Source organism: Coccinella septempunctata, chromosome 6, assembly GCF_907165205.1.
Source record: "Coccinella septempunctata chromosome 6, icCocSept1.1, whole genome shotgun sequence".
In the NCBI taxonomy this organism is placed as follows: Eukaryota; Metazoa; Arthropoda; class Insecta; order Coleoptera; family Coccinellidae; genus Coccinella; species Coccinella septempunctata.
The window spans coordinates 23,796,050-23,820,324 of record NC_058194.1 but is presented as its reverse complement, the minus strand read 5'-3'; the positions used below and the strand labels follow the sequence as shown (position 1 = coordinate 23,820,324).

General features: G+C 35.6%; 2 protein-coding genes across 2 annotated transcripts in view; one reads left to right on the top strand and one right to left on the bottom strand.

Moving 5' to 3' along the window:
* Positions 1 to 187: 187 nt before the first annotated feature.
* LOC123315466 (cell division cycle 5-like protein) lies at positions 188 to 3,727 on the top strand. The gene is made up of 7 exons (XM_044901158.1): positions 188 to 354; positions 482 to 747; positions 834 to 964; positions 1,018 to 1,316; positions 1,582 to 2,698; positions 2,781 to 3,118; positions 3,403 to 3,727. The coding sequence occupies exons 1-7, from the start codon at positions 310 to 312 to the stop codon at positions 3,652 to 3,654; spliced, it is 2,448 nt and encodes an 815-aa protein (XP_044757093.1). The 5' UTR covers positions 188 to 309; the 3' UTR covers positions 3,655 to 3,727.
* Positions 3,728 to 8,470: 4,743 nt separating this feature from the next.
* LOC123315653 (neuropeptide SIFamide receptor-like) overlaps positions 8,471 to 24,275 on the bottom strand; it is a 110,744-nt gene continuing 94,939 nt past the window's right edge. The window contains exon 3 of the mRNA XM_044901448.1: positions 8,471 to 10,155. Within this exon, the coding sequence (XP_044757383.1) occupies positions 9,396 to 10,155 (760 nt within the window). The 3' untranslated portion in view covers positions 8,471 to 9,395. The remainder of the gene's footprint in view (positions 10,156 to 24,275) is intronic.

Sequence of the window (24,275 nt, the reverse complement as noted above, 5' to 3'; positions counted from 1 at the left end):
AGGAGCGCAATATAGCAACTTGCAACTTCAGTTTGTCTTCCTGAAAAAACTAGGTGCTAGGTGTGAAAATATCGCTTATCAGTTATCACATCCCTACCGAATAGCAACGAGCAATGGGCAACGGGGTTAGTGATTGGTGATCTCAAGTTGTCAGTTGTCACAGCTGTTGTCTGTGGTCACAGATTACAGTTGTCAAAGTTGTCAAATTTTTGAGTTATGTTGACCGGGTTTTGATTTGACGTAAATTTTTTTGAATTGTGAATTTTGTTATTCCATTCTGAACTAACTTTTGTCACAAAAAGCTCCAAGATGCCGAGGGTAATGATAAAAGGGGGGGTGTGGAGAAATACAGAAGTAAGTAATATTACATACTAGGTTGGAGATCACACTATAAAGTCTTTCAAGTAGCTACTTGGAAAAATATTCTCAGTTCTTGTAAAATTCATCATACAGTACTTTCATTATGAATTTCTTACCTTAGGATGAAATTCTCAAAGCAGCTGTTATGAAATATGGCAAAAACCAGTGGTCACGTATTGCTTCACTACTACATCGAAAGTCAGCAAAACAATGTAAGGCACGTTGGTATGAATGGTTGGATCCAAGTATCAAAAAGACTGAATGGTCAAGAGTCGAAGATGAAAAATTACTGCACTTAGCAAAATTGATGCCAACTCAGTGGAGAACTATTGCACCAATTATTGGAAGAACAGCGGCTCAATGTCTTGAAAGATATGAATATCTGCTGTAAGTGGTGTGACATTGTTTGGTTCAATCTTTGTTGTGTTTATTTCTATAGTTTCAAAAACACTTTGAACCAAATAATATTTCAGTGATCAGGCTCAGCGAAGGGAAGAAGGTGAATATGCTAATGATGATCCCAGAAAGCTCAAACCAGGTGAAATTGATCCAAATCCTGAAACAAAACCAGCTAGACCAGATCCTAAAGATATGGACGAAGATGGTGAGTTATTTCAGTCAACAATGCTTTTTCTATATTCTTCAATTTTTTTCTAGAGCTGGAAATGTTGTCTGAAGCACGAGCTAGGTTAGCCAACACTCAAGGAAAGAAAGCCAAAAGGAAAGCAAGAGAGAAGCAACTTGAAGAAGCCAGACGACTGGCAGCCTTGCAAAAAAAGAGGGAACTTAGAGCAGCGGGAATTGAAGTTTCTTCCAGGCCTAAAAAAAAGAGGGGTATTGACTACAATGCAGAAATTCCCTTTGAAAAACTGCCAGCTATTGGATTTTATGATACTTCAAAAGAGACGATCGATCCAATCGGTCCAGATTTCAATAAAATGAACGACAATGATGAGGTATAGTTTTTTTGTGGTCTTTTAAATTTATACACTTCAATTGGAGGGTCAATGATAAGACTTCTCCATTTAGGAAGAGTAAATTCTGACCAGGTCTTGTTTGACCCTATCAGAGCAAAATAACTCTCACCTTGATGGAGAATGTCCACAAACCGATGGATCTTTTATTTGATGCCAGTAAGCGCTTTAAAGTTCTAACAATAAAGTAGCATGATCTGGCAGGTAACGGATCCAATTCCACCCCTTGTATATACATTTTTTTTAGAATGACAGAAGAAAGGATAGGAATGAGATGAAACGGAAAAAGGATAATATTCCGAACGAAATATTCAAAAATGATGCTCCAGCGAAAAAAAGATCCAAATTGGTTCTCCCAGAACCCCAAATTAGTGACAGCGAACTTCAACAAGTTGTAAAATTAGGAAGAGCCAATGAATTGGCTAAAGAAGTAGCTAGTGAGAGCGGTGTCGAAACTACTGACTTGCTGATGAATAATTATTCAATGACTCCTACAGCGGCCGCAACCCCCCGAACGCCAATGTCTCAGAACGATAGGATAATGCAGGAAGCACAAAATTTGATGGCTCTTTCTCATGTAGATACTCCATTAAAAGGAGGCTTAAACACTCCACTTCATGATACTGACTTCTCATCGGTGATGCCACAAAATCAACAGATAGCCACGCCAAATACAGTTTTGTCAACTCCCTTGGCATCGGTGAGAAGTAACACTAACTCTGAATTTGCCACTCCACAGAATAAAAATGATCCTTCGTTGGGGACTCCAGTTTTGCGAGACAGGTTAAACCTGAATGCCAACACTTTAGGAACTCCCATAAACAACTTTTTGGGAGCTAAGGAACAGTTGAGAGCGAGTCTAAGTGGCTTACCCCAGCCTAAAAACGATTATGAAATAGTGGTTCCGGAACTCGAAGAATCAAATCAGAGTGAAGAACAAACGGTCAGTACAGTTGAGGATCAAGCGGATGTGGACGAAAAGCTCCAGGCGGAGTTGCGAGCCAAAGCAGAGAAAGAGCTGAAGATGAGATCGCAGGTGATTCAAAGGAATCTGCCTCGACCTTTCGATGTGAATTTGTCTGTGTTGAGACCGCCACAGGAAATGTACGGTTTAACGGAAATGCAGAAGGCGGAGGAACTCATAAAAGTGGAAATGGCCACCATGATGATATACGACAATTTGCATAACCCGCAAATGGTACAGGGCAAAAAAAAAACGCCTACCAATGAACAACTTGCTTTTCTAGATCAACACCCTTATGAAAAAATCAAGGAAGATGATTTAGAAGTGGCCAGGAAGATGATAAAGGATGAGATGGATATTGTGAAGAAAGGAATGAATCATGGAGATTTGTCTTTAGAAGGTAGGGTTAGATCAAGTTTTGCTTGTGTGTTTGTATTATTGCTGTGAACTGATTAATCAATTGTTGCTTGATTTTATTTCAGCCTATTCTCAAGTTTGGGAAGAATGCTTAGGGCAAGTTCTGTTTCTTCCAAATCAACAGAGATACACCAGGGCGAATTTAGCGAGTAAGAAAGATCGGCTTGAGTCTCTCCAAAAAAGATTCGAACAAAACAGAATGCATATGGCTAGAGAAGCTAAGAAAGCGGCAAAGCTGGAAAAGAAGATAAAGATTTTAACTGCAGGTTATCAGAATAAGGCTCAGAAAATGGTTGGCAATATACAAGAATTGAACGAACAAGCGGATCAGCTGGAATTAGAACTCAATTCTTTGAAATTACTGGCAGAACAGGAAAAAGTTGCAATGGCGAAAAGGGTGCAGGTGAGTACCTACTAAACTAACAAAAACTGCGTTTTCAATTTTCACTAAAATTGTACAAGTAATCCTGCAGATATTGAGCAGATAGCTTCAAAATTGCGACTTGCCCAGAACAAAGCATTATACACCTAAACACAGAATTTTTTCAAAGGATTCTGAGTCTACGTTCTCCAAGACGGATTTCGTGACACCTTTTTTTTTCGGAATCTAACTGGGGCGCATAAAAAACGTCTTTAAGCTCCGCAGGTTAAGAATAAGGTTGTTTAAATCGCTCTTATTTGTTTCAGAGTTTGACAGAAGATGTTAACAGGCAAGTAGAACGAGAGAAGGCTCTTCAACTTAAGTATAGCTCACTTCAAGACCAGATAAGAGAGCTTTACGAGCAAGCACTAGCAAATAGACAGGTGCCCGAGCAACCACTAGCTAATAGGCAGGAGCCAGAGCAACCAATTCAGGAAAATGTAGGACAGATTGAGAATAATACAGTCACCCCTGAAGTGATCGAGGATACAAACTTCGATAGAAATGACGATAATTGATGGAAGAATTGAACTTCACCAGGATAATCTTGTTTTGTAGCGTATTTTGTGAATAATAAAATTTTATTTCATTTGACTTCTTTTATTTTCATTCCCTCAAATATCTTATATCAAGGCTTTCTTCGGTTTCTATTGGGCCACACTGTATAACATTACAGTCAATTCATTTCATATTGGGTGGCGCTCTGGGTAAATGTATAGTACCCAGTAGCGCGTGCCAATATTGAATAAGGTTCCATCAATTCCAAACGTTCTCCATCGGAGAAAAATGCTATGTTGCTCTGATGACGTCAAATGAGACCGAAACCATGGTCAGCATCTGCTTTTCTTCGATGGGGCGTACTCCATTTGGGACCTTGACGATGGCAAATTGGCTAGTTCAATTCAGATCATAACACTTGTTGATATTCATATCGGCGGGTGGTATGCATCTGAATTTATCCCTATTATTGTATTCATTGCTTTTAGGCGTGATCATTCCATTATTATTAAAGTCAATGTGAGTTTATAGCACATGACGCGACCTAGTAGGTAGGTAGGTATATATCGGTAAAAAAAGTTAAAGGTTTCTTAAGTCATTTATTGATCTCGAATTTTATTTCTCATACATTTCATACATTCATATAAGGATAATATTTCGTTAATCATAAATTAACTTTTCTGCCACAGTTTTCTATTTCATATGTCTTCATATATATTCTTACCTACATGAAAATCGATAAAACTTCCTCAGAATATTCCGACAATCATTTACATTATAGGCAAGAGTTGTGCTGAAAAAAATAGACTGTATCATTGATTCTTTTCATCAAGATTGTATGCTCCTGATTTTTTGATCGACCGTAAAGTCTATTCCATTGGTACTTTTCGTATCGTATCGAATTTCCAATTCGTTTTGGATTTAGAAATAATAAATAAAGTGAAATGTTTCATAATTGTCAATAATTCATACACTCATTTCATTGTGAAAAATTATAATGTAAACTAAATTTCGTACACTTGGTAAATAATTTCTTTGCAACGTTGATTCATTCTAACTTTATATAAAAAAAATCATAGTGTGAACGCAATGATTGCTATCAGAACGTGACGATCAAAATAGAATTTTCAAGAATGGCCTCAGTTGAATTATGCTTCTCAATATATTATTGCATGGTATGATATGTACTGAGGTAACTGAGGTATATTTTGAAAGATACAAGGATATACCGGAATAGACAACCTGGAGCACAACTAGAGTCAAGTTAAAATTTCACAAATGGAGAATAGATGATCAGAATACTTTTTAGTAAATAAATAAGCGAGTATATATATAGATTTTCCTTATTTGATAATATCAAAATATTCATCTTTTTATCCCACTTTACAAATGATATACTTCATATTATCACTTATATCACAATACTTCAACAATGCTGTGTACAGGTCATATTCGAATTCGATGAAAAAATAGTACCTTGGCTAGTTTACATGCACAAAAAAATCCAATAATAATAGGAGCATAATGAACAGATTGAAGCAACTTTATTATTTGCAATTAAATCGAAATCTTATATGTTATAGCTATATAAATATAATCAAGATTCCTTGCTACGCAATTAGGTATTTGATTCAAGTTCAGAAATGAAAAATTTTGAGTTTTCTCTATTCGGAAAAATTATGGCCAAATTTGTACTTATACAAAGAATTCTGTGTGTTGTGAGTGCATGTTGAAATTGTAACTGTATTATTGATTTTTCATGAATAAAAGCCATCGCAGAGACCAGTGCTTTTTTTACAGATTTGTGGATTTGTTTCGATCTAGGTATTTTCCTGGACTTGCCTTTACATCTGATGCACCTCAGAAACACAAAATGTAATATGTGGATTGAACTATATTTTTCTTGCATGAAAGATCGGTACCTATATGCGTTAATCCGAACATATTCAAAATTCTCCTACTGAAAATGTTTTGAAATCTATGGTAGTAATTCACGATATTTTTCATAACAGAAGCAAAATTTTATCAATAGTATTATTTCAATTGTGTGTATGTATTTTTTGCTATCATAAAATATACCCATATAACTATACACTTATTATTTTTATAGTTTCGGACATTTATCTGAACAGAACAATGAATGAGAATAAAAAACTAGCATCATTCGAACATGAAATGGACAATTCTATTCTATTCCTGACCATAATAATTTCACAAACATCCACAAGGCAAAAAAAAGTAATCACAGCAAAAATTTAAAAATCGAATAATGGCTGGAGTTATTGACCATTATGATTCTTATAAAGATACCTGCTATATATCTTTATACCCAATACATGGTCCAGGGGAAAAGTTAGGGGGATGAGAGAGATGATGGTATAATTAAGTACCTACACTTTTATCCCCAGAATTATGAACAAGAAAATATGAGAAGACCACAAAATGATGATATAGGTAAGTACTGTTTCCCACACGAGTGCAATTTCATATTGCTCTACCATAAAGGAATGCAACTTTTACAATCAAAGATGTACGATTTTCATGGACAGAATTTTTTGAAAATCAGTACTTGTTGCATATTAGTACCAAGTTGAAGAATATTTGAATAGAACGATAAGAAATTTTCCACTATTGCATTTATAGTTGAAAATCTGAGAAGATGAGTTAAACAATAATCAACATTTTACTATTCAATACAGAAAGAAGGAATACTGTATAAAAAGATATACAGTACTCCAAGCGCCTAACCGGACGCATCGGAAGAATGAAATATTAATGGAATCAACAATTCCTTCGGAATTGTTGATTCCATTAATATTTCATTTTACTATTCATTAAAACAAGTCAATTTATGGAGGAAATCGTAGTTTCACACTCTTTATAGAAGTAGATTTTCTGAGAACAACTTTTCATTGTATTTTTAATCGATAAAATTCATGTATTCTATCAATTCTGATAGAATAGAAGAGCAATAGAGGTCGTGAAGAAATAATAAACTGAAAGATCTCAAGATTAATTGCGAACAATCAATGAATGTTTAGAATAACATAAAAGTGTAAGATTACCCATTTGTAACAATTTGTTCAGCAAAGGTTCACCTATATAACCAATCACTCCATCATTTGTCACAGAATTAATTCCAATGTTATCCTCTTTTATATAAACGCTGTTAAATATTAACAGGTTGTTGGAGTTCAAAATGAACTTATTCATTATTGTATTTGTACCTAAAACGTAGGTAGGTACAGTGATATTTGTCTAAGGGCAGTATTACAAACCTACAAGTTTTGTAAGCGCTTGTAAGCAAAGTGGAATCTCCTCCATTATTTCACTTTCATTACACTAATTAATATCATTTTTTTAATCTGGAAAGTAGGCCTTTTGCGAAGATTTTGAAATAATTTCTTGAGATGAGTGCTAGCTCATTTCATTCGATACATAAATTGCAGATAATTAATGATGAGTACATATTTTGCATTCTTTAAGACACTATAGGGGTTACTCATTATGTTGAGTCAATTTCTTTATTTATTTCAACGGAATCCAATGAAGAATATTGATTCGATTTCTGCTCCACGGTTTCTGCTTATTCTTCGTTTTCGTTGATATAAGGAATCAGAAGGTGCGAAAGAAACATAAGCCAAACTATTAAGGCCTCAGGCACACGGAGCTACAAACAGTTACACCATTTCAGCCACTCAAAACTAGCCAGAGAATGTAACTTTAAACTTTTTTATTCAGAAAACCAAATTACCCTTTCCCGTAAAGGAGGCACTGGAACTGGAACACTGTAGTAGCTCAGTGTAGGGAGGCACTTGTAAGCATAATAAAGTAGAAGAGTACATAACCTACGTCAAGTTTCGATTTCCAACCTGCAATGATATGAACCGAAAAAAGTTCAATGTGTCTGAGCAGTGCAAATGTTCCTGCCTGTCATAAATTCGTGTTCAAAGTTATCGCCCACATTTACCAAGTTCATTTAGGTATTCAAGATAACACACTGACTTTTACTGTGGAAAATCATAATAGAGCTTTTATACAGAGCGTGAATGAATGAATGAATGAATGAAAATATTCATTTGCAACTATATATATAGTTGCGAAAAAATTCAAGAGGTGCTTTCTTGTCAAAAAATAGTGTGGGTCCTTCATATAAGCTCCTGCTTGGATACAGCTTCCTATAAGATGCCACCTGAAAAGCATCAGTTTTTAATTATTTTCTTCGAAACCAGAATTCTGACAGAGATGAAATTGAGCTGACATATTCTTTGGAAGCAAGAAGGCAATTAAAATTTGGCGACGATCCTCATAATTACTAGCGGTAGAAAAAGCCACCTCTATTATTTTATTTCGCACTTTTTACTTATTCAAATCTTACCATTGATTATTTTTGGAAAAATGAAGTCTCGTGTAATGTCTTGCCTAAAGTAACGGTTTTCGAGAAAAAAAATATCAACTGGTATAGCGTTAGTCGTATAGGCTTTTCCCCTCTCAAAATGTCTGTTCAATTTCAATTCTTCCAGTTTTCTGGTTTCGAAGAAAAATATAAAAATTGCTTTTCAGGAACCCTCCCTCAAATAAAGAGCAAAATTGAAAGGAATATTCTAGTGCTCCAAATTCTATCTTAGGCTTTTTGTCTAATTGTGGGTTTTTTCGTGATGCTATACACGTTGATTGATAGAACATTTAGGTGAGTTTGATTTTTTTTCAACTGAATGTTTAATTTTGTTGTAATATTATCCCTTCGATTTGAATTGCAGCCAATCACATACCATAACACTCCAGGAAGTACCTTTATTTATATTCTTCAATCGATGATTCAGTTCCAATTCAGTGAAAATATATGATATTCATATTTATTGCGATAATTTTGAACATGACTTTATGAGATTCCTCAATCCATCTAGTTACCTTCTCGCTGTGTGAGAAATGAATCCTCTATAATGTTTTGATCTCTCTTTTTTATTCTAGTACTTAAACACTACTCTTAAGAGAATAGACCCTGTAAAAATCAGTGATAAAAATCGGAATATCCGATATGGTCTTCAGCAGTTCTTATTGGATCAATGTGAAGAACTTTTCATTATTTTGAGAAGCATATAGGATCACAGAAAAATTTGCAGTGCATATTCGCTTTTATGAATTGGTCGATTGATTCCATTCTGATAAAAAGATAAAACGACGATGAGAGAACTGGAAATCGAATCTTTCTTAGGGCCTCTTCTTCCATTTTTTCACGGAAGAACTATTTTATATTCAGGATGATATTTTGATGGCGATGTAAGAGTGCAACGCAATAATCGTTCATCAATACTCAATATTTTCAGTACTATTTTGATGAACGCAGCTAACTGTTTCGCTTTGAAACCTTATAATTAGACATCCAAACTAACTTAAACAATCAACTATCTGCTCTCAATTAAAATCCTTAAGCACAATCACATACAATTGAGTTCTTACTAATAAAAATTAAAATTAACTCTACCTTGTACAGCTACAACAAGAGATAGTCTCAGTTAAATAATACATACATTAACAATTCTGCCTTTTAGTCCCATAAGAAAATATTGTGCAATCTCCAATACGAATCATTCCGTCTTAATTTTTCAATCTATCTATACATACACTTAAAGATACTGACTATCTTGTCAGTTTAGACAAACACTGAGTATCTCCCAATCCCGATTTAAATCGGGTAGAAAATGACAATAAATTGTCGACAATTGAACCATCCACCGCAAGGGCGTCCATTTCCAGGACTCTAGACCCCTGTGTCGTTGAAAATATAGGCTACCGCATTATTTTCGTTCATTTGAATTCGTTTGGTGGAGTTGTTATTGTAAAAATGGGACGATTTTCTCATGGATGTCGAGGAGGACATCATGGCTACAGTCTCGTAATATCTCAGCCTCCCACAGCATTTTCTACTCTTTATTATTGCAATGAACCCTCGTCTGTATTTCTTGTTGAAGAAGGCATATAGGATAGGATTGATACAGGAGTTGGAGGCGCCTAACCACTGCGCTATTGGTGTGGCGATTGGTAAAACTTCTTCTTCCCAAGGTTCAATGTCACCCCCTAACTTAATCCTAGCGAAAATTACGTATAGCGGTAGCCAGGACACAACAAACAATATAACAACGACTACCAGCATCTTGACAACTTTAACTTTCGATTTCTGTTGCATCCTCTCCATTTGAGCGTCTTTGGTATCAGTTGGTATATCTCTCCTCCACACCTTTATCCAGATCAGGACGTAGCACATGGTGATCAGAATCATAGGCAATATATAGCAGAACATCATGTTTGCTACAAGAAAATATAGGGCCCCATCCATTGCATCTGGCCACACTTCGATACAGAGTTGGACATCTGGCGCATCGCTGAAGATGACGACGAGATCGAAAAAAATTGCCCATGGTATGGTTGTTGTGAGCGCTATGAACCAAATCAGGAGTATCATGAACCTCGCTCTTCTCTTAGTTATCTGACATTTCATTGGCCACCATATCGCCAGGAACCTGAAATAAAAAATCGTCGTGAATATTATAGAAAACTAAAAAATATGAATGTTGTGCAGTGATTAATGTTTGAATCTTGGATTGCTGTAAGACATGTTCAGAATATAAAATACTTTTTATAGTACATACTTATACAATACAACCTCGTGGAAAAGGAACTTTTTGTAATTTGAATAATATACACTGAAAACCAAATGGGCGTAATGTTTTTTATTCACATTCAAATTGTGAATGCTCGTAAAGTAGATTTGGATAACCAGACCATTGAAGGAGAAGAATTGGGTTCTAAATTAGATGCCCGAATTCCTTGGATTATTGTTCGAAACTCCCAAACTTTGTTGAAAGATGAAAAATTGTGATTGAATGGAGGCAATCTTGAGAGCCTTCAGCATCGTCTTCAGGAACTGCGGAAGTAAGAAAAATCTTGCGGAAGGACCCTAACTCGAAAAGAAAAATCGATTAGATATCATGGACGCCAGAGGCGTTGAATATTCTGTAGTTAATTCGGGTTATTTGAATTTCAATGGCACTTATTTTCGACTTCCATTTTTCGCATTCTTCATGAATAACCTTATTTTTCAACACGACCACAATGTTATTCTTGGGGTGCTTTTCGTTCTAATATCAACGGGCAAAGGCTCGCAATGAAAACTTGGAGTTAAACTTCATATTTCTACGTCTGTGCACAGATTTTGAATATTTCTTTCAATTTTAGGATTCGATGTATTTAAAAATTTCAGTGAACCTTTTTCAGCGTAATCTGAATCTTCAATTCTTCCTCTCAAAAAGGAAAACTTCTGTCTGTTTTAGGAGGAAAAGAGAATTCATACGAACTCGTTTTTAAAAGAAAATCGAAAATTTTAACAATAAGAGGCAGATGAAAGCAAATATCATAAAAAGTGGCTAAAACTAGATTTTGCCCTGAAACTATTTATTTCCCTTTCTCTGGACAACAGCACTATTATTTATATATGGAAGAACTATTCCATAGGAAGGGTATGTAAGGTGAAAAAAAATAAATAACTGCCTGCTGAAAAACCCGCTGAAATAATCGTAATTGAAATGTGTGCTCAGGCTTGTCTATCTAGGCACTACAGAAAAAGAAGAACATGTATTGCATCAGTAACCTGATGATTTTGGAGAACTTGGATTCTAACGACTAACGACTAGGTACAAGTCAAAGATTATCTGCATCTGGCAAATAATTGGCCTAGCTCTATAAACATACAGCCAGTTTCATACCCAAATTAAGAGTGACTTTGAGCTCAAAGCTCTATTTAATGTCTTTTTCAGTCGGACTGAAGGAAGCTTATTTCAAATTGGAGGATTTTAAATTTGATTACGAGTATGAAACTGGTTTGATTTGGTTCTGATAACTGGCCTACTCTGATGCCACTCTGTTGAACGTATTCTGTTCACTTGTAGTTAATCTTGCAGAGTAAAGGACAACACACGACACACGTAGGAAACTCTTTACCCACCATTCTCATGGTGAGAGAATCCATATGATATCTAATCGATTTTTTTTTCGAGTAAGGGTCCTTCCGCAAGGTTTTTCCTACTTCCGCAGATGCTTTCAAGACTGCCTCCATTCAATCACAATTTTTCATCTTTCAAGGAAGTTTGGGAGTTTCGAACAATAATCCAAGGAATTCAACCATCTGATTTAGAACTCAATTCTTCTCCTTCAATGTTCTGGTTATCTATTGTGGATGAGATGAAAAAGTTTGTTGAAATCTGACATTTTTTGCAGGCTTTGAGTACCTCCCTATGATTCTCCTTATTTTGAATATAAATATTAAAGCTCGAAAAATGAATTCAGATCTGAAAAATCCTTAATTTTTTCCCTGCGTTTAACCATACAATTTTTGAAAACCTACCCCTAAGCCCTTACTCCGCGATATTCAATGAGGACTTAGGACCTCGGTTGAAATCTTCATCCTCCACTTCGTGCGTCATCGGCAAACATGGGAAAATTCTGCTCGAGCAGAATTAAATGATAAAGGAGCATTTTCGACCTTCCTCGACACTCCAAAAAGATTTGGCTTCAAGGGCCGTAAACCAGGCTACCAGCCCGGATCGGATTATATAACGACATGGCAGATCCCCGAAAGTATTAACTTGAGCAAGTTCCCTCCCACACGCACGTTCTGTTTAATGTCCGGTGCCCAGCAAGCGAAATTCCTAAATGTTCCAGGCCGCTCATTAAATCCCAGGGGGATAATTCGCATTGATTACAAATAATAATTGAACTTGAACTCGTTCTCCACGTTTTATTTGAACTTGGGTCGCTTGAGAGGGATTTATGACACGCTTGGTGAGGAGTTTCGACGGATCTCTATATCGGATATCGGTTCTGATTGTCTGATACCACGTTTATTTTTATAGGGTAGTCGGAAATCACAGGTTTAAGAGGATTCTAGGAACGTTTACAACCAAAGATTAGAGTTTATTCTTTGTTTACAATCTTCATTTTAAGCTATCTACTTTGTTACCTGTAGATTCGGGTGACTTGGGACACCCGAATATAAATACATGGAATGCACATTGACTTACTATGAATGTATTTGTTGTGGTAAAAACATTCGATGCTTCTCTGTCTAGCGCGACACTAAAGCTACATTCACAATCAATTCACGGGCCGAAGTGCACTTCGGCACGGAAGCTTAGCAGATGGCGTTCTCCGTTACCATTCACAATGAAATTCAAGACAAAATTTCTTGCAAGTTGCAAACTATCACTTCGGCAAGGAATTTCGTGCCGGCTATAGATGATGCTGATGCTTATGTTTTGATCAGTTACATTTTTGATTCATTTGAGTATTTGGTTCCAAGATTATTGCGAATAGTGAATTTCGTGCCGAAGTGCACTTCGGCCCGCGAATTGATTGTGAATGCAGCTTTAGGCAGTGGCGTAAAATAAATAAATTTATATAGCTCCTATCTTTATGTACCTACGGAAAATTGACGTGACGAGAGTAAACTTTCAATTGTGATAGGCGACACTAAGCAACTATCTCACTCCAGTCTTTAGACAACAACAAATGTTTAATTTCCATTTCTTGTGTCTATGTTCCGAGCTTGGGACAGTCCTGTAACTTGGGACAATTACCCCCCTTGTAGATTTCTTTGTTTCTTACTATTTATGATTGAAGGGACAAACTTAAAAGACAGTGTAGGGCCTTTTCGTTTAGTTTAACAATTGATTTCTGTTGAGTTTGTCGTGACCAGAACGTTTGAATTGACAGGAAAAATTAACCAATTCAGGGGAGTAAAAGCGCGTTTTTTATGGCCCTCATACTTTCTAGTGTCCTGTATGTACATGTGTTTTAATTTGTGCATGTGTAATTTTTTTTTCTGGATACGTGGGATATTGGGATATTAGATATGTCATGAAACAAGGTTTTTTACAAATCAAACGGCAACACGGATCTCATTAATTTATTTTGTTGTTTCATAGGGTGAATTGGGACAATGCCGAATAGATACAAGCGGCGCATTGGCAGCAGGAAATATGCCGATTTTTCGTAGGATTATTATTCACGTTATTTCCACAAAGAAATCATCAAAAAATGAAAGAAATCAAAGTTCCCTTGTTTTGTTTAGTTTTTTCCAAATTTGAGTTGCAATATATTTACTTTCGCTGTAATAGGGGTTTATAATTTGATTTCCTTACCGAATTTCAACTATATAATCACAAATTCTGATTTTTCAAAACTATACACCGTCACTATTTCATTTGAGAGTTGTGAAATTAATGGATTTTAACTTGTGTCCCAAGCTTCCCAACTCGGTTGTGACTTGGGACAAGTATATTTTATTTTTTTTTTGATTTATATACTAATTCTGAAGCATGGTATATATCCTAATCAATAGTCTCAGTCATTTAGCATATTAGAACCTCACATAAAAATAGGTCACCGATTTGAAATATGACAAGTTGAATTTCAAAATCCCAAGTCACCCGAATCTACGGTATTTGTTTCAATCTGTTGCGCATCTAGAATCTATCAATTCAGGATTTAGATCCATTCGCCTTTTTGTTTCGTTTTAAAGCTCCATCATACGCCTCACACTGCACAACAAAAAGTATGTAGGTACTTTCCAACCTAATAGTGTCTTTACGGAAAGTTTCTTATAAGCAAAGAGGAAGGAACAACCTCATTGGAAGATGGACTTCACGTGATCACTGTCTACCAATTATATTGGTTCCTTTCTTATGTCTTAGGAACTCTGCGTAAATCCACGATTAGTTCTTAGCAAAGATTATAGATATATAGACTATAATCTTTGGTTCTTAGGTCTTAGGAATAGTTGTATACAGGCTGTCTCGCGGTGGGTGGCCTATTAGACGTTTACGGAGAACAGATCATAGCATTGTTTCGAACATTTGGGTACTAGGATTTACGCTTCTGATCTATTTCAAGTGGGATAACCTATTTGTTATAACTTTATTCGCACCTCTATCACTATCTGAGTATTTTTGTTTCTGCTATACCTATTCCTTACATTTTCGGAGATATTAACAGTTATCCTATGAAAGTGAGGGTTTTCACAATGCATTGCTAATTTCATCTAACAAACACAACTCCTTGTATGAATGAGGCAAACACCTTCAGTCGAGTTTTCAATGATTTTAGAATTTCACAAATTAACGTGGCAGTAATTCTACGGTGGCAACAGCAGTCGAACGCTGAAAACCTTCACATTCATAGGAATTTGACTTTATTCTCGAAACCATGAGGTTTCATGTAGGAACATGACAAGTACATCCTGAGATGCGTATTTTGAATTTCTCTGACAATATCAGATAAATCTAGGGTGTCCATTTGAAAAAATCAACTTTGCATTGTTTTTGTGTCCAGTGAAAAGACAGAGAATTTTGGAACAGCCTGCATATCACGAAACTCATCCTGAAGATCTCGGTGACCTATTTTAAAAAATTCAACTTCCCAAAATATTTCTTTTCCATTGGATCCATGTTTTTGGCTATTATTTTCGGAAATCCGTTAATATCTCCGAAAGTATCAGGGATAAGGATAGGGAAGTACTTAACGAAAATACTCAGTTGGGGATAGATAGAGAAGCGAATAAAGTTATACTAAATAGGGTGTCCCATTTGAAATAACGAAGTTTGAAGTATTTTTCGTATAAGCGGCTACGTCATTGAAAAACATTGAAAATATATATTTTATTCAGATAGATCAGAAGCGAAACCCTAGTAAAAACGTACAAATTTTCAGAACAATCCGTAAACGTCTAATAGGCCACCCTCCTTGTATTAAAGCTCTCGTTACATCATTATTGTTGAACAGTTAGTCTTAGGTCTTAAAGTTCTTGAGAACGCTGCATAAACTCACTATTAGAGTATCTACCTACGTAGTTAGAATCTGTAATCTGTGTCACCCACTAGTTTGTGTCACTCCATACATTAGAAGTTAGTCCCATCTTCATTTCCCCCATTTTCTCGTCCCACATAATTTCCTTATCATGCTATTAGAATATTGGAAAGCTCTTCACGAATGAATGAGCAGAAATACAAGAAAGATTACTTTTCCATTCAGATTGCGAGGAAGCATAAGCGGCATTGCAACCCACGCAAGTGATTATTTTCGTGAAACGAATATACATTACTTCAGTCGGGAAAGCGGCTAACGCCAGCTCCACTTTAACCCCAAATGAAAAGAGACGAGGAAATCCACCACGAAGTCCATATCTACAATTTGATCAATTCGATTATCTTACATTTTATGACGGACTTCCTGGTTATATCCTCGGGTGGAACGAAGTTCAAGTTCGTCCAGATGACCCCTCCGCCCTATCCTTTACGGTTGCCTGGAGCCTGTGTTAACATATTTCCAAGTCTGATGGGGACATTCATGGAAACGAATGTGGGAAATTTGGAAACATCTTATTCGTGATAATAGGGAGAAAAGGATCGCCGGTAATGGGGGTGATTATGCTTTATACGGATCATTACGCTCACAGATAGAAATACCGTATGTAATAATACATTGTAATAGTAAAATATGAAGAAAAGATTTGTGTTCATTAATTTAAGACTTTTTTATAACTAATCTAGATTTTTTCCCTATAGGGAAGGAATTTAGTTTAGGAGCTACAATGGAAATTCCAGTTGTAATTCAGAAATAATCAGTTCATCACTTGTACGAGGATGTATTGATATCTAGTTAGCCTAGACCAGATCCATGCATAAAAAAAATATTGCGTTATCATAGCATCGAACAATGACTCATTAGAAGTATCAGTGTCAAGTTTGAGGTAAAAAAAGTAAACCAGAATTACGCAATAAATTAAAAGAAAGAAGATGTCCAGCGAAATTGTGAAAATCGAAAAATTGGAGTATATCGAGCCAACATCAAGTACCTATATTTAAAGGGGTTTACGAAGATATGCTTAATACCCTTGATGATCAATGTCTTTCGTATACGACTGCAAGCTTCAAAAGAGGTAAATTTTCTATTGAAGATGATGAACGATCGGGAAGGCCAGTTTCTGTGTCAGTCCCCGAAAATATCGATGCAGTGCATTACATGATTTCATCAGACCGTCGAATTGAGCTAAAACAGGTATCTGAAGCACTGAATATTTCATACAAACGCGTTCATCATATAGTTCACGTCAATTTGGACATGAGAAAAATTGCTGCAAAATGGCTACCCAAATGTTTGTATGTTGACCAAAAGCGTGCAAGGGTAGAAGGATCGCGTTCGATCTGTGCTCGATTTGAAAACGATGTAGACTTCTTAAACCGAATTGTTACTATGGATGAGACTTGGGTACATTTCTACGATCCAGAAACAAAGCAACAATCGATGGAATGGCGACACTCTGGTTCTCCAAGACCTAAGAAGTTTCTTGTCCAAAAATCTGCTGGAAAAGTTTTCAGTGCATGGAGTAATCATGATTGATTTTTTGGGTAAGAGTGTAGAACAGTAACCAGAAATTACTATTCGATATTAGTGACCACTCTATGGAAAAAAATTGGAGAGAGAAGACGCGGAAAGCTATCCAAAGGTGTTTTATTTTCACAGGACAACGCATCTGCACACAAACCTCATGTTTCCATGCCAAAAAGTGATTTAGGATTCGAATTACTAGAACACCCCCCTTATTCACCATATTTGGCTCCATCCGACTATCATCTCTTTCTTCAACTGAAAAAAAGTTTATAAGGTCGTAAATTTTCTTCCAACGAGGAGGTAATAAAAGCTGTGGAGGTCTGGTTTGCAGAGCAAGAAGAAACATTTTTTTTAAGGTCTAGAGACATTGCAGGTTCGCTGTAATAAATGTATCCAATTAAAAGAAGATTATGTTGATTAATAAAATATTTTGGCATTGAAATTTGTTTGGCTAAGAATTTTTCAATATAATATATCCTCGTATTGCAGATTAGTCAAATTTATTTCAGAAAGCATCAAATGTAATTGAGATAAGTCAATTTAATTTTAAAAACTGATCATTTGAAATTCATTTCAGGCACATTTATTTCAGAAACCGTCAATTGTAATTCAGAAAGAAAGTTATAAATAGAATTAAGTATTTGCAATTATATACAACTGACGATAAAAAAAATACACGTATGTAAACTTGAAAAATATTCGTATTTTTTCGTATATCCACTTCATGGAGGTTATCTCCATAATCCACTTAATATTTTGAGCAGTGTAATTTCGAATTGTTAATAATTATTTGGCACTTTCGTTTCAAAAACAAAATTTTCGAGAATTTGTTGAATTTATCTTATTTTTTTCACATTTTTTCATGCAACTTACTCATATATTGGATTTGAATTGAGGCTTATGTCAGAAAATTGGCTATCTTTCTTCAAAAATCAAAAAAATATTTAGTTTTTGTTTGTTTGTTTTTTGTAATTTCTGGATTAACCTTTTTCTCATAGTAGTAAAAACGGTTCTGTGTCAAACTTTTTGGACATTCTAGTTTTATGCTTAAAATTACATTCTTCGTAGAAAATGATGAGAATTCAGTCCGGTCATCAAAGTATGATAAAGACTGGAAAAATGATGGTTGTTTAATTTAGTGTAATTGACTAATTTAATTATAACGAAGTCGACTGAATAATTATCATTCTTCATTATTTTCAGTTATGCATTTTCCTTAAAGCTAAGTTCTAGATCCGTGAGTCAATTCATACTTGAATGTATATAGAGAATTCTCTGAACAGCATCTTATTCACTGAATAGATGAGGTCTACCTTAACACCTTTTCAACTCTATCCAACCCTGAAGGAAGCCTATCAAGTTCCATTTCACTTGCAAATTTCTTGAATCAACTTAGCCGTTCCTCCGAGACCTGCGAAGTTTACGTATCTCCTGAATTTTTTGCCCAGGTCTGATAGAATGGCCCCGAAAATATTATATTCTATATTTCAGTTTTATGGGGTGGAAAGTCTCGGAGGTGTGATGAATTTTGATGAGTGTCTAAATATGAGACAATGAGGTGAAGCGAAGCTGGTTTCAGTCGATTCTGGCCAACTTAATTATAAATCATTTATACTATTTTCAATCGGAATTTGTGATGAATAGAATGATTTTCTAAATGAACCTTTCCAAGTTTCACGCAAATTAGGATGTTACCGAAATTATTTGGGACAAAAATAGACAAAAAATCTGGAAAAAAATGGAATGTAGGTATTTGTTAAAACTTCTCTATTGACCTCTGTATGTCACTGACAATAAGGACGATGTCAATCTGGCTTCGTTCACCTATTTCATCCTCAATCTATGCTGCCATATTTTTTCCCCCGAGGAAGCTCTACTCGATAGTTCTTCGATGTTATCGCTAAGACTATTCCTTCAAATGAATCACACATTCTAAAAATAATATAACATTACTCAATCCACTATGACCCCCAGCCATTATGAATAAATGGATGTTTCTACTTCTAGGCACTCTTTCACTGATATTCACGGATATTGCTCAGGTTCAAGTTCATTATGAACAGTCTTGCAGCAATATCCAAAATGGATATTATACCACAAAAGCTGTTGAATGGTTGCCCCAGATTTTATGGTAATACGTCCCTTATTACACAAGTTGTTTGTGTTGAGTCCAAGAGTTGCATACTTGGGAGTCACGAGATGTTTCATAACGCAGTTTAATCGTGAAATAATTCAACAATAATGAAAGAGTTCTGGGAAATGAGAAATGCGATGTCGGTAGATTATTGAAGTTGTTGACAAACTTTTTACCTTTGGTGTAGCTTGACGAACATGGAAGTTGCATTAGATGCTCGTAAGATTAATTACTTTATTGCTTGAGATTGATCTTAGATTTTAAACATTATGCATTCGAACAATTTTCGTAAGAACGAGAGGATAAGAACTAAAATGATAATTTTAGCCTGTATTTCTGAGAGTTTTGATAATGATCTGTTTCATATATTTATATCGGAGATATCCAACCTGCCAAACGTATCAATCAATGAATTGTGATATTTGAATAGAATTAGGGTGAAGGCAATCTTTAATCTTTCACAATATGTGTGTCGTTATAAATCCGATTCGATCTTTTGGTATTATTCATTAGTCTATTCCCATCGAAGAAAAGAAGTCCTTCGTGTTTGGAATAATTTATTCTGTATCAAACGTATTGTACGAAAGAAACCCAATTACCAACCTATACAAGTCGGATGCTGTAGAATTATCCAATTAATACTCAAAGACTGATAATTATCGAATAAGTTGATTAACTCCTATATAATATCGATGGTTTCCTAGCATGTTTTTTCTTTATGGTATCGGAATTTATAAAAGGTTAATAATTGCTTATTCATCAGGACTTTGGTGATTTTTAAATGAGTTCTAGATGTTCAAGACATAGCTATACTAGCAGTTTCATATTTATTTTGAAGAATATTCGATCATGAGTGGAAAAAGAAGAAAGAAACATAAAACGACTTTCTTTATTCTTCTATCTTCTTCGAAGTGATTCAAGATAATTTTCATAGTACAATATTCGAATTTTTTTAGAATCAGAGGGTACTATTAATATTTTAAATTGCCTGCTGCCGATTTTGTTTTTTGCGTTTTGAGAAAAACGAATTTATTGATGCTGATGCAGCATGTTGCTTTTTCGCATCATCCGGTTCTTATTTTGGTACAGTTCTCAACTTGATAACGCAAATCTAAATTTCGATAATACATATATAGAAATTCTTGGTATAATTTTCCTTATACCTCCATATCTGACCTCGAAGCTGACCTGTAAAATTCATAGAAACAAGAGCGCAGTGTTGCTTGATATTATGTAGAAGATCAAAAGAAATAATTTTCTAAACAAATCTGAAGATCAAAATCAATTGAAACTGATGTGAACTAGTAACAAGTAAAGTATAATTTAAATTAACGCAGCTCTTATTTTTGTGTGGCTGAGGATGATTTGGTCATTGATGGGTTTTCTATTCACCCTTTTTGAAGAGATGAAATGTTCAACCTTTAACTCACTGAATTCGAATTTCACCTTTTTTTACGTATTTTGAAGTCCATCACAAACATTTTCAGTGTTCTGCTTATCTTCTCTGAGCATTATCAGTCTTGGGACAATGCGTATAGTCGCTTATGGACTTATGGTGCTCAATTCGAACATCTATTTCACTGAATAAAAAACAAATCTATTACAGGGTCATCAATTTTTGTAATTGCAAACTTTTTCAACACTCTAGTATAAAAAACCCTCGAAAAAACCCCATAAATGATCAAATCATCCTCAGCAGCAAGAGTTCTATCCAATTCTAGCACGACAAATTAAGGTTGGAATTAAAAAAATTCTCGTACCTTGCAAATCACGTAGATAGAGCTTGACAAACTCATTAATTTGCCTGTTGGAGCATTTTTCTACGGAATAGTGAATATCGAAGATACGAATTTTGTGTTTTTACTCACTTTGTTAGTAGGTATATGTCTAGATATGTTTTTGCTCTCGAATAAGCTGCAATGAATATTAACATTGACAAATCCGAGAGATAGTAGTACACCGAGCCTTCCCAACATGAAAAAAGCGGAAAAACAGAACAGAGCCGAGGAATTGAATATTGATGCCCACTTTCAGTTATCTCTTTGTTCCCAGGAGCCAGGTATTTTCCATGCAAATAACTGCTCGAAGATATTTCCATACTGAATCAATTCTGGGCGGTTCGAAGCGGCTTAAAGCTCTTTTCAGACAGCCAGCGTTGAGCACAAATTATATTTCACGTAAAGCCGCGAACACAATTAAGATGGGTGTTCGGTATCCTGATGAGAAAACTAGGCTCGGAAATTGCCCCTCAATCGGCTGGAAAATATTTGATGAGCCCTTCGAGGATTGGAAAGGTCGGCATTCTTAAGCCGGGTCCAGACTATGTAACAAAACATTTTATTAACAAAGTTATACAACAAATGTGTTATACAACTTTGTTATATAACTTGTTATAAAATAGCAGAGACATCCGGACTATGTAACAAAATAAAACTAAACAAAAGTGCTCAACTGGAAGTAGTGACATCTGTAGGACATTGAAAATGTCCTCAAACGTAGAGGATGTCATTTTGGCAGCAGCTTGTGTAATTTTATGTAGACGAGTGAAATCTCATCGTTGAGAGCTAGGGGAACATTATAGTGGAACAACTCTTTTGAAGGATCTAGCAATGGATGACATAGACCCATTGACAGGGGACATTAAATGTGATGGTAGTTTTAAAAATTTCCTAAGGATGATAAGTTCTGATTTCGAATACCTAATAAATCAAATCGGCCATAAAATAGACAAAAAAGACACGACATTTCGAGATGCAATACCAGTAAAAGAAAGATTGGCGCTGCAGTAAATGTTTAATAACACTAGTGTGGACAAGTTGCGGCGTGTTTTATAACAAAGTTATATTACTTTCTTTGATCTTTACCGACACCCAACGGATAACATAAAGTTTGCTATATAGCAAGAAAAATGTTGTATAACATTGTGTTATATAACTTTTTGAATTGAATTTCTCTAACAAGTTTTATAACTTTGCTTTATAACCTGTTTTGTTACATAGTCTGGACCCGGCTTTATTCTGCCAGTCTTAACAGAGCGCGAGTATTTTCACAATTTATCTACGTTGCTGACGAGGAGAATGTTTAGTGACATGGATACCACAATGCCAAGAAGCAGAGGATTTTCTTTCAAGCCTTCTCGAAGAAGACAAGAATAGAGTCAAATCAAATATAGTCATTGATCAATTGCGCGAATAACAAAAATGGGAAAATATACTGCTTCACAAGAGTTAGGGATATCGTATTCAATCGTTTTTAAAAGTATGTAATCTTCGAGAAAATCGCTGTAAAATCATTTAACACTCAATAACAACTTGAATCGATCCAATAAAAATCAGTATGAGACATTTCGTCAATCTGGTCGCCTTTTTTCTGAAGTTTTGCTCTTTGCATATGCTTCATGAATGTTCTTATTTTGAAATGAAGTCAGTTTATCAACGGCTTCGATTTGAAACGAGTTTTCTGAAAATGCCAAGACGTAAATTAACAAACGCTGAGGCTAATAGGGCTATCGGAAGGCTACAGGGTGGCCTAACTCAGGTTGTTGTAGCGGAAAGGCTCCAAGTCAGCCAAAGTGTGATATCTCGACTTTGGAATAGGTTCAAGCACCCACCCGTGTTGGTGGGTGACGAAAAACAACACCTGCTCAGGATCGTTTCATCACCGTTTCGGCTGGAAGAAACCCTACATCTACGTGTAGAATGCTACGGAATACACTTTAAAATGCAGATGGGGTCCAAGTTTCCATCGAAACCATCAGACGACGTTTGAGAGAGGTGAATCTAAGTTCTGGACGTCCATTAAGAGGAGTTCCATTAACACGTGACCATAAGCGTCAAAGACTGAAATGGGCAAGGCAACATATCAATTGGAACGATCAATGGCGTAGTGTCCTTTTCACTGATGAGTCCAGATATGGACGATTTTCAGATTCTCGAAGAATAGAGATATGGACAATCCCACGCATACCCCGTAATCGTCGCTATGTCCAAGAAGTCCATCCATTCCGGGGGGTAGTGTTATGGTATGGGCCGGGATATGTTTCAACGGGCGCACAGATCTACACATTTGTCCTGGGAATATGACCGCCACTATAGGAAGCATGTCATTGACAATGTTGTGCCAAATTTTCACGCTGCTATTGGTGAAATTTTTCTATTTCTAGACGATAGCGCTAGACCACACCGTGCAGCCATAGTTGAGAATGCGCGCGAGGAGCTTGGTATTCCACATTTACCAATACCTCCGCACTCACCAGATTTGAATTGCATAGATCATGCATAGGATATGCTCCAAAGAAGATTAGATAATCATCAACCTACCACAGAATCCTTAAATGATCTGAGAGAGCTTCTGCCTCGTTTATGGAACCAAATTCCTCAAGAAATGTTCAACAACCTCGTGTGTAGTATACAAAGAAGATGTCAAGCTTTTTTTGATGCCCGTGGTGGCCATAAATTGTATTGATAGTCTTAAAATGCTTGAATTCTCTGGGCATCAAATTTTGTTATTTTACTCGATTTTTCATAACCACCCTGTATACGCTGCAGACCTACATGCTAAAATTAATTTGCAACTTGAAATCATATTAATATGAATTTTCATCACAAAAATCTCATTTTAACTATATTTTTTTGCAATTAAAGTCAATATCCCTAACTCATGTGGAGCAGTTTATTTAAATACGTGTCCAATCTTTTTGCTTGGCCCACCTAGAAGACCATGATATTTTTGTAGCACAATTTCAGAATTTAGATGACATATTGCAGTGCAGTGTGTTTACTAGTTAAATTAGTGTTGTATCTCAAAACCTCCTTATAATTTAGATCTATGTATCTACTTGAGATCGTCTTCATCATGGATCTGATCTAATTTGCTCGACTGAATGAGGATCTGAACACCCAAAACATAGAAAAACTTATTATTAGCAGTAGAGTTTAGACCTAGCAACCTTTTCAACATACTTCATCACCGAACATTACTAACCTTCTAGTACTAGACGTCATAAGTCAGCTGTTCCCTGTGCCCGCCTATTGATCAACATTCTTTAAGAGAATTAACCTAAAT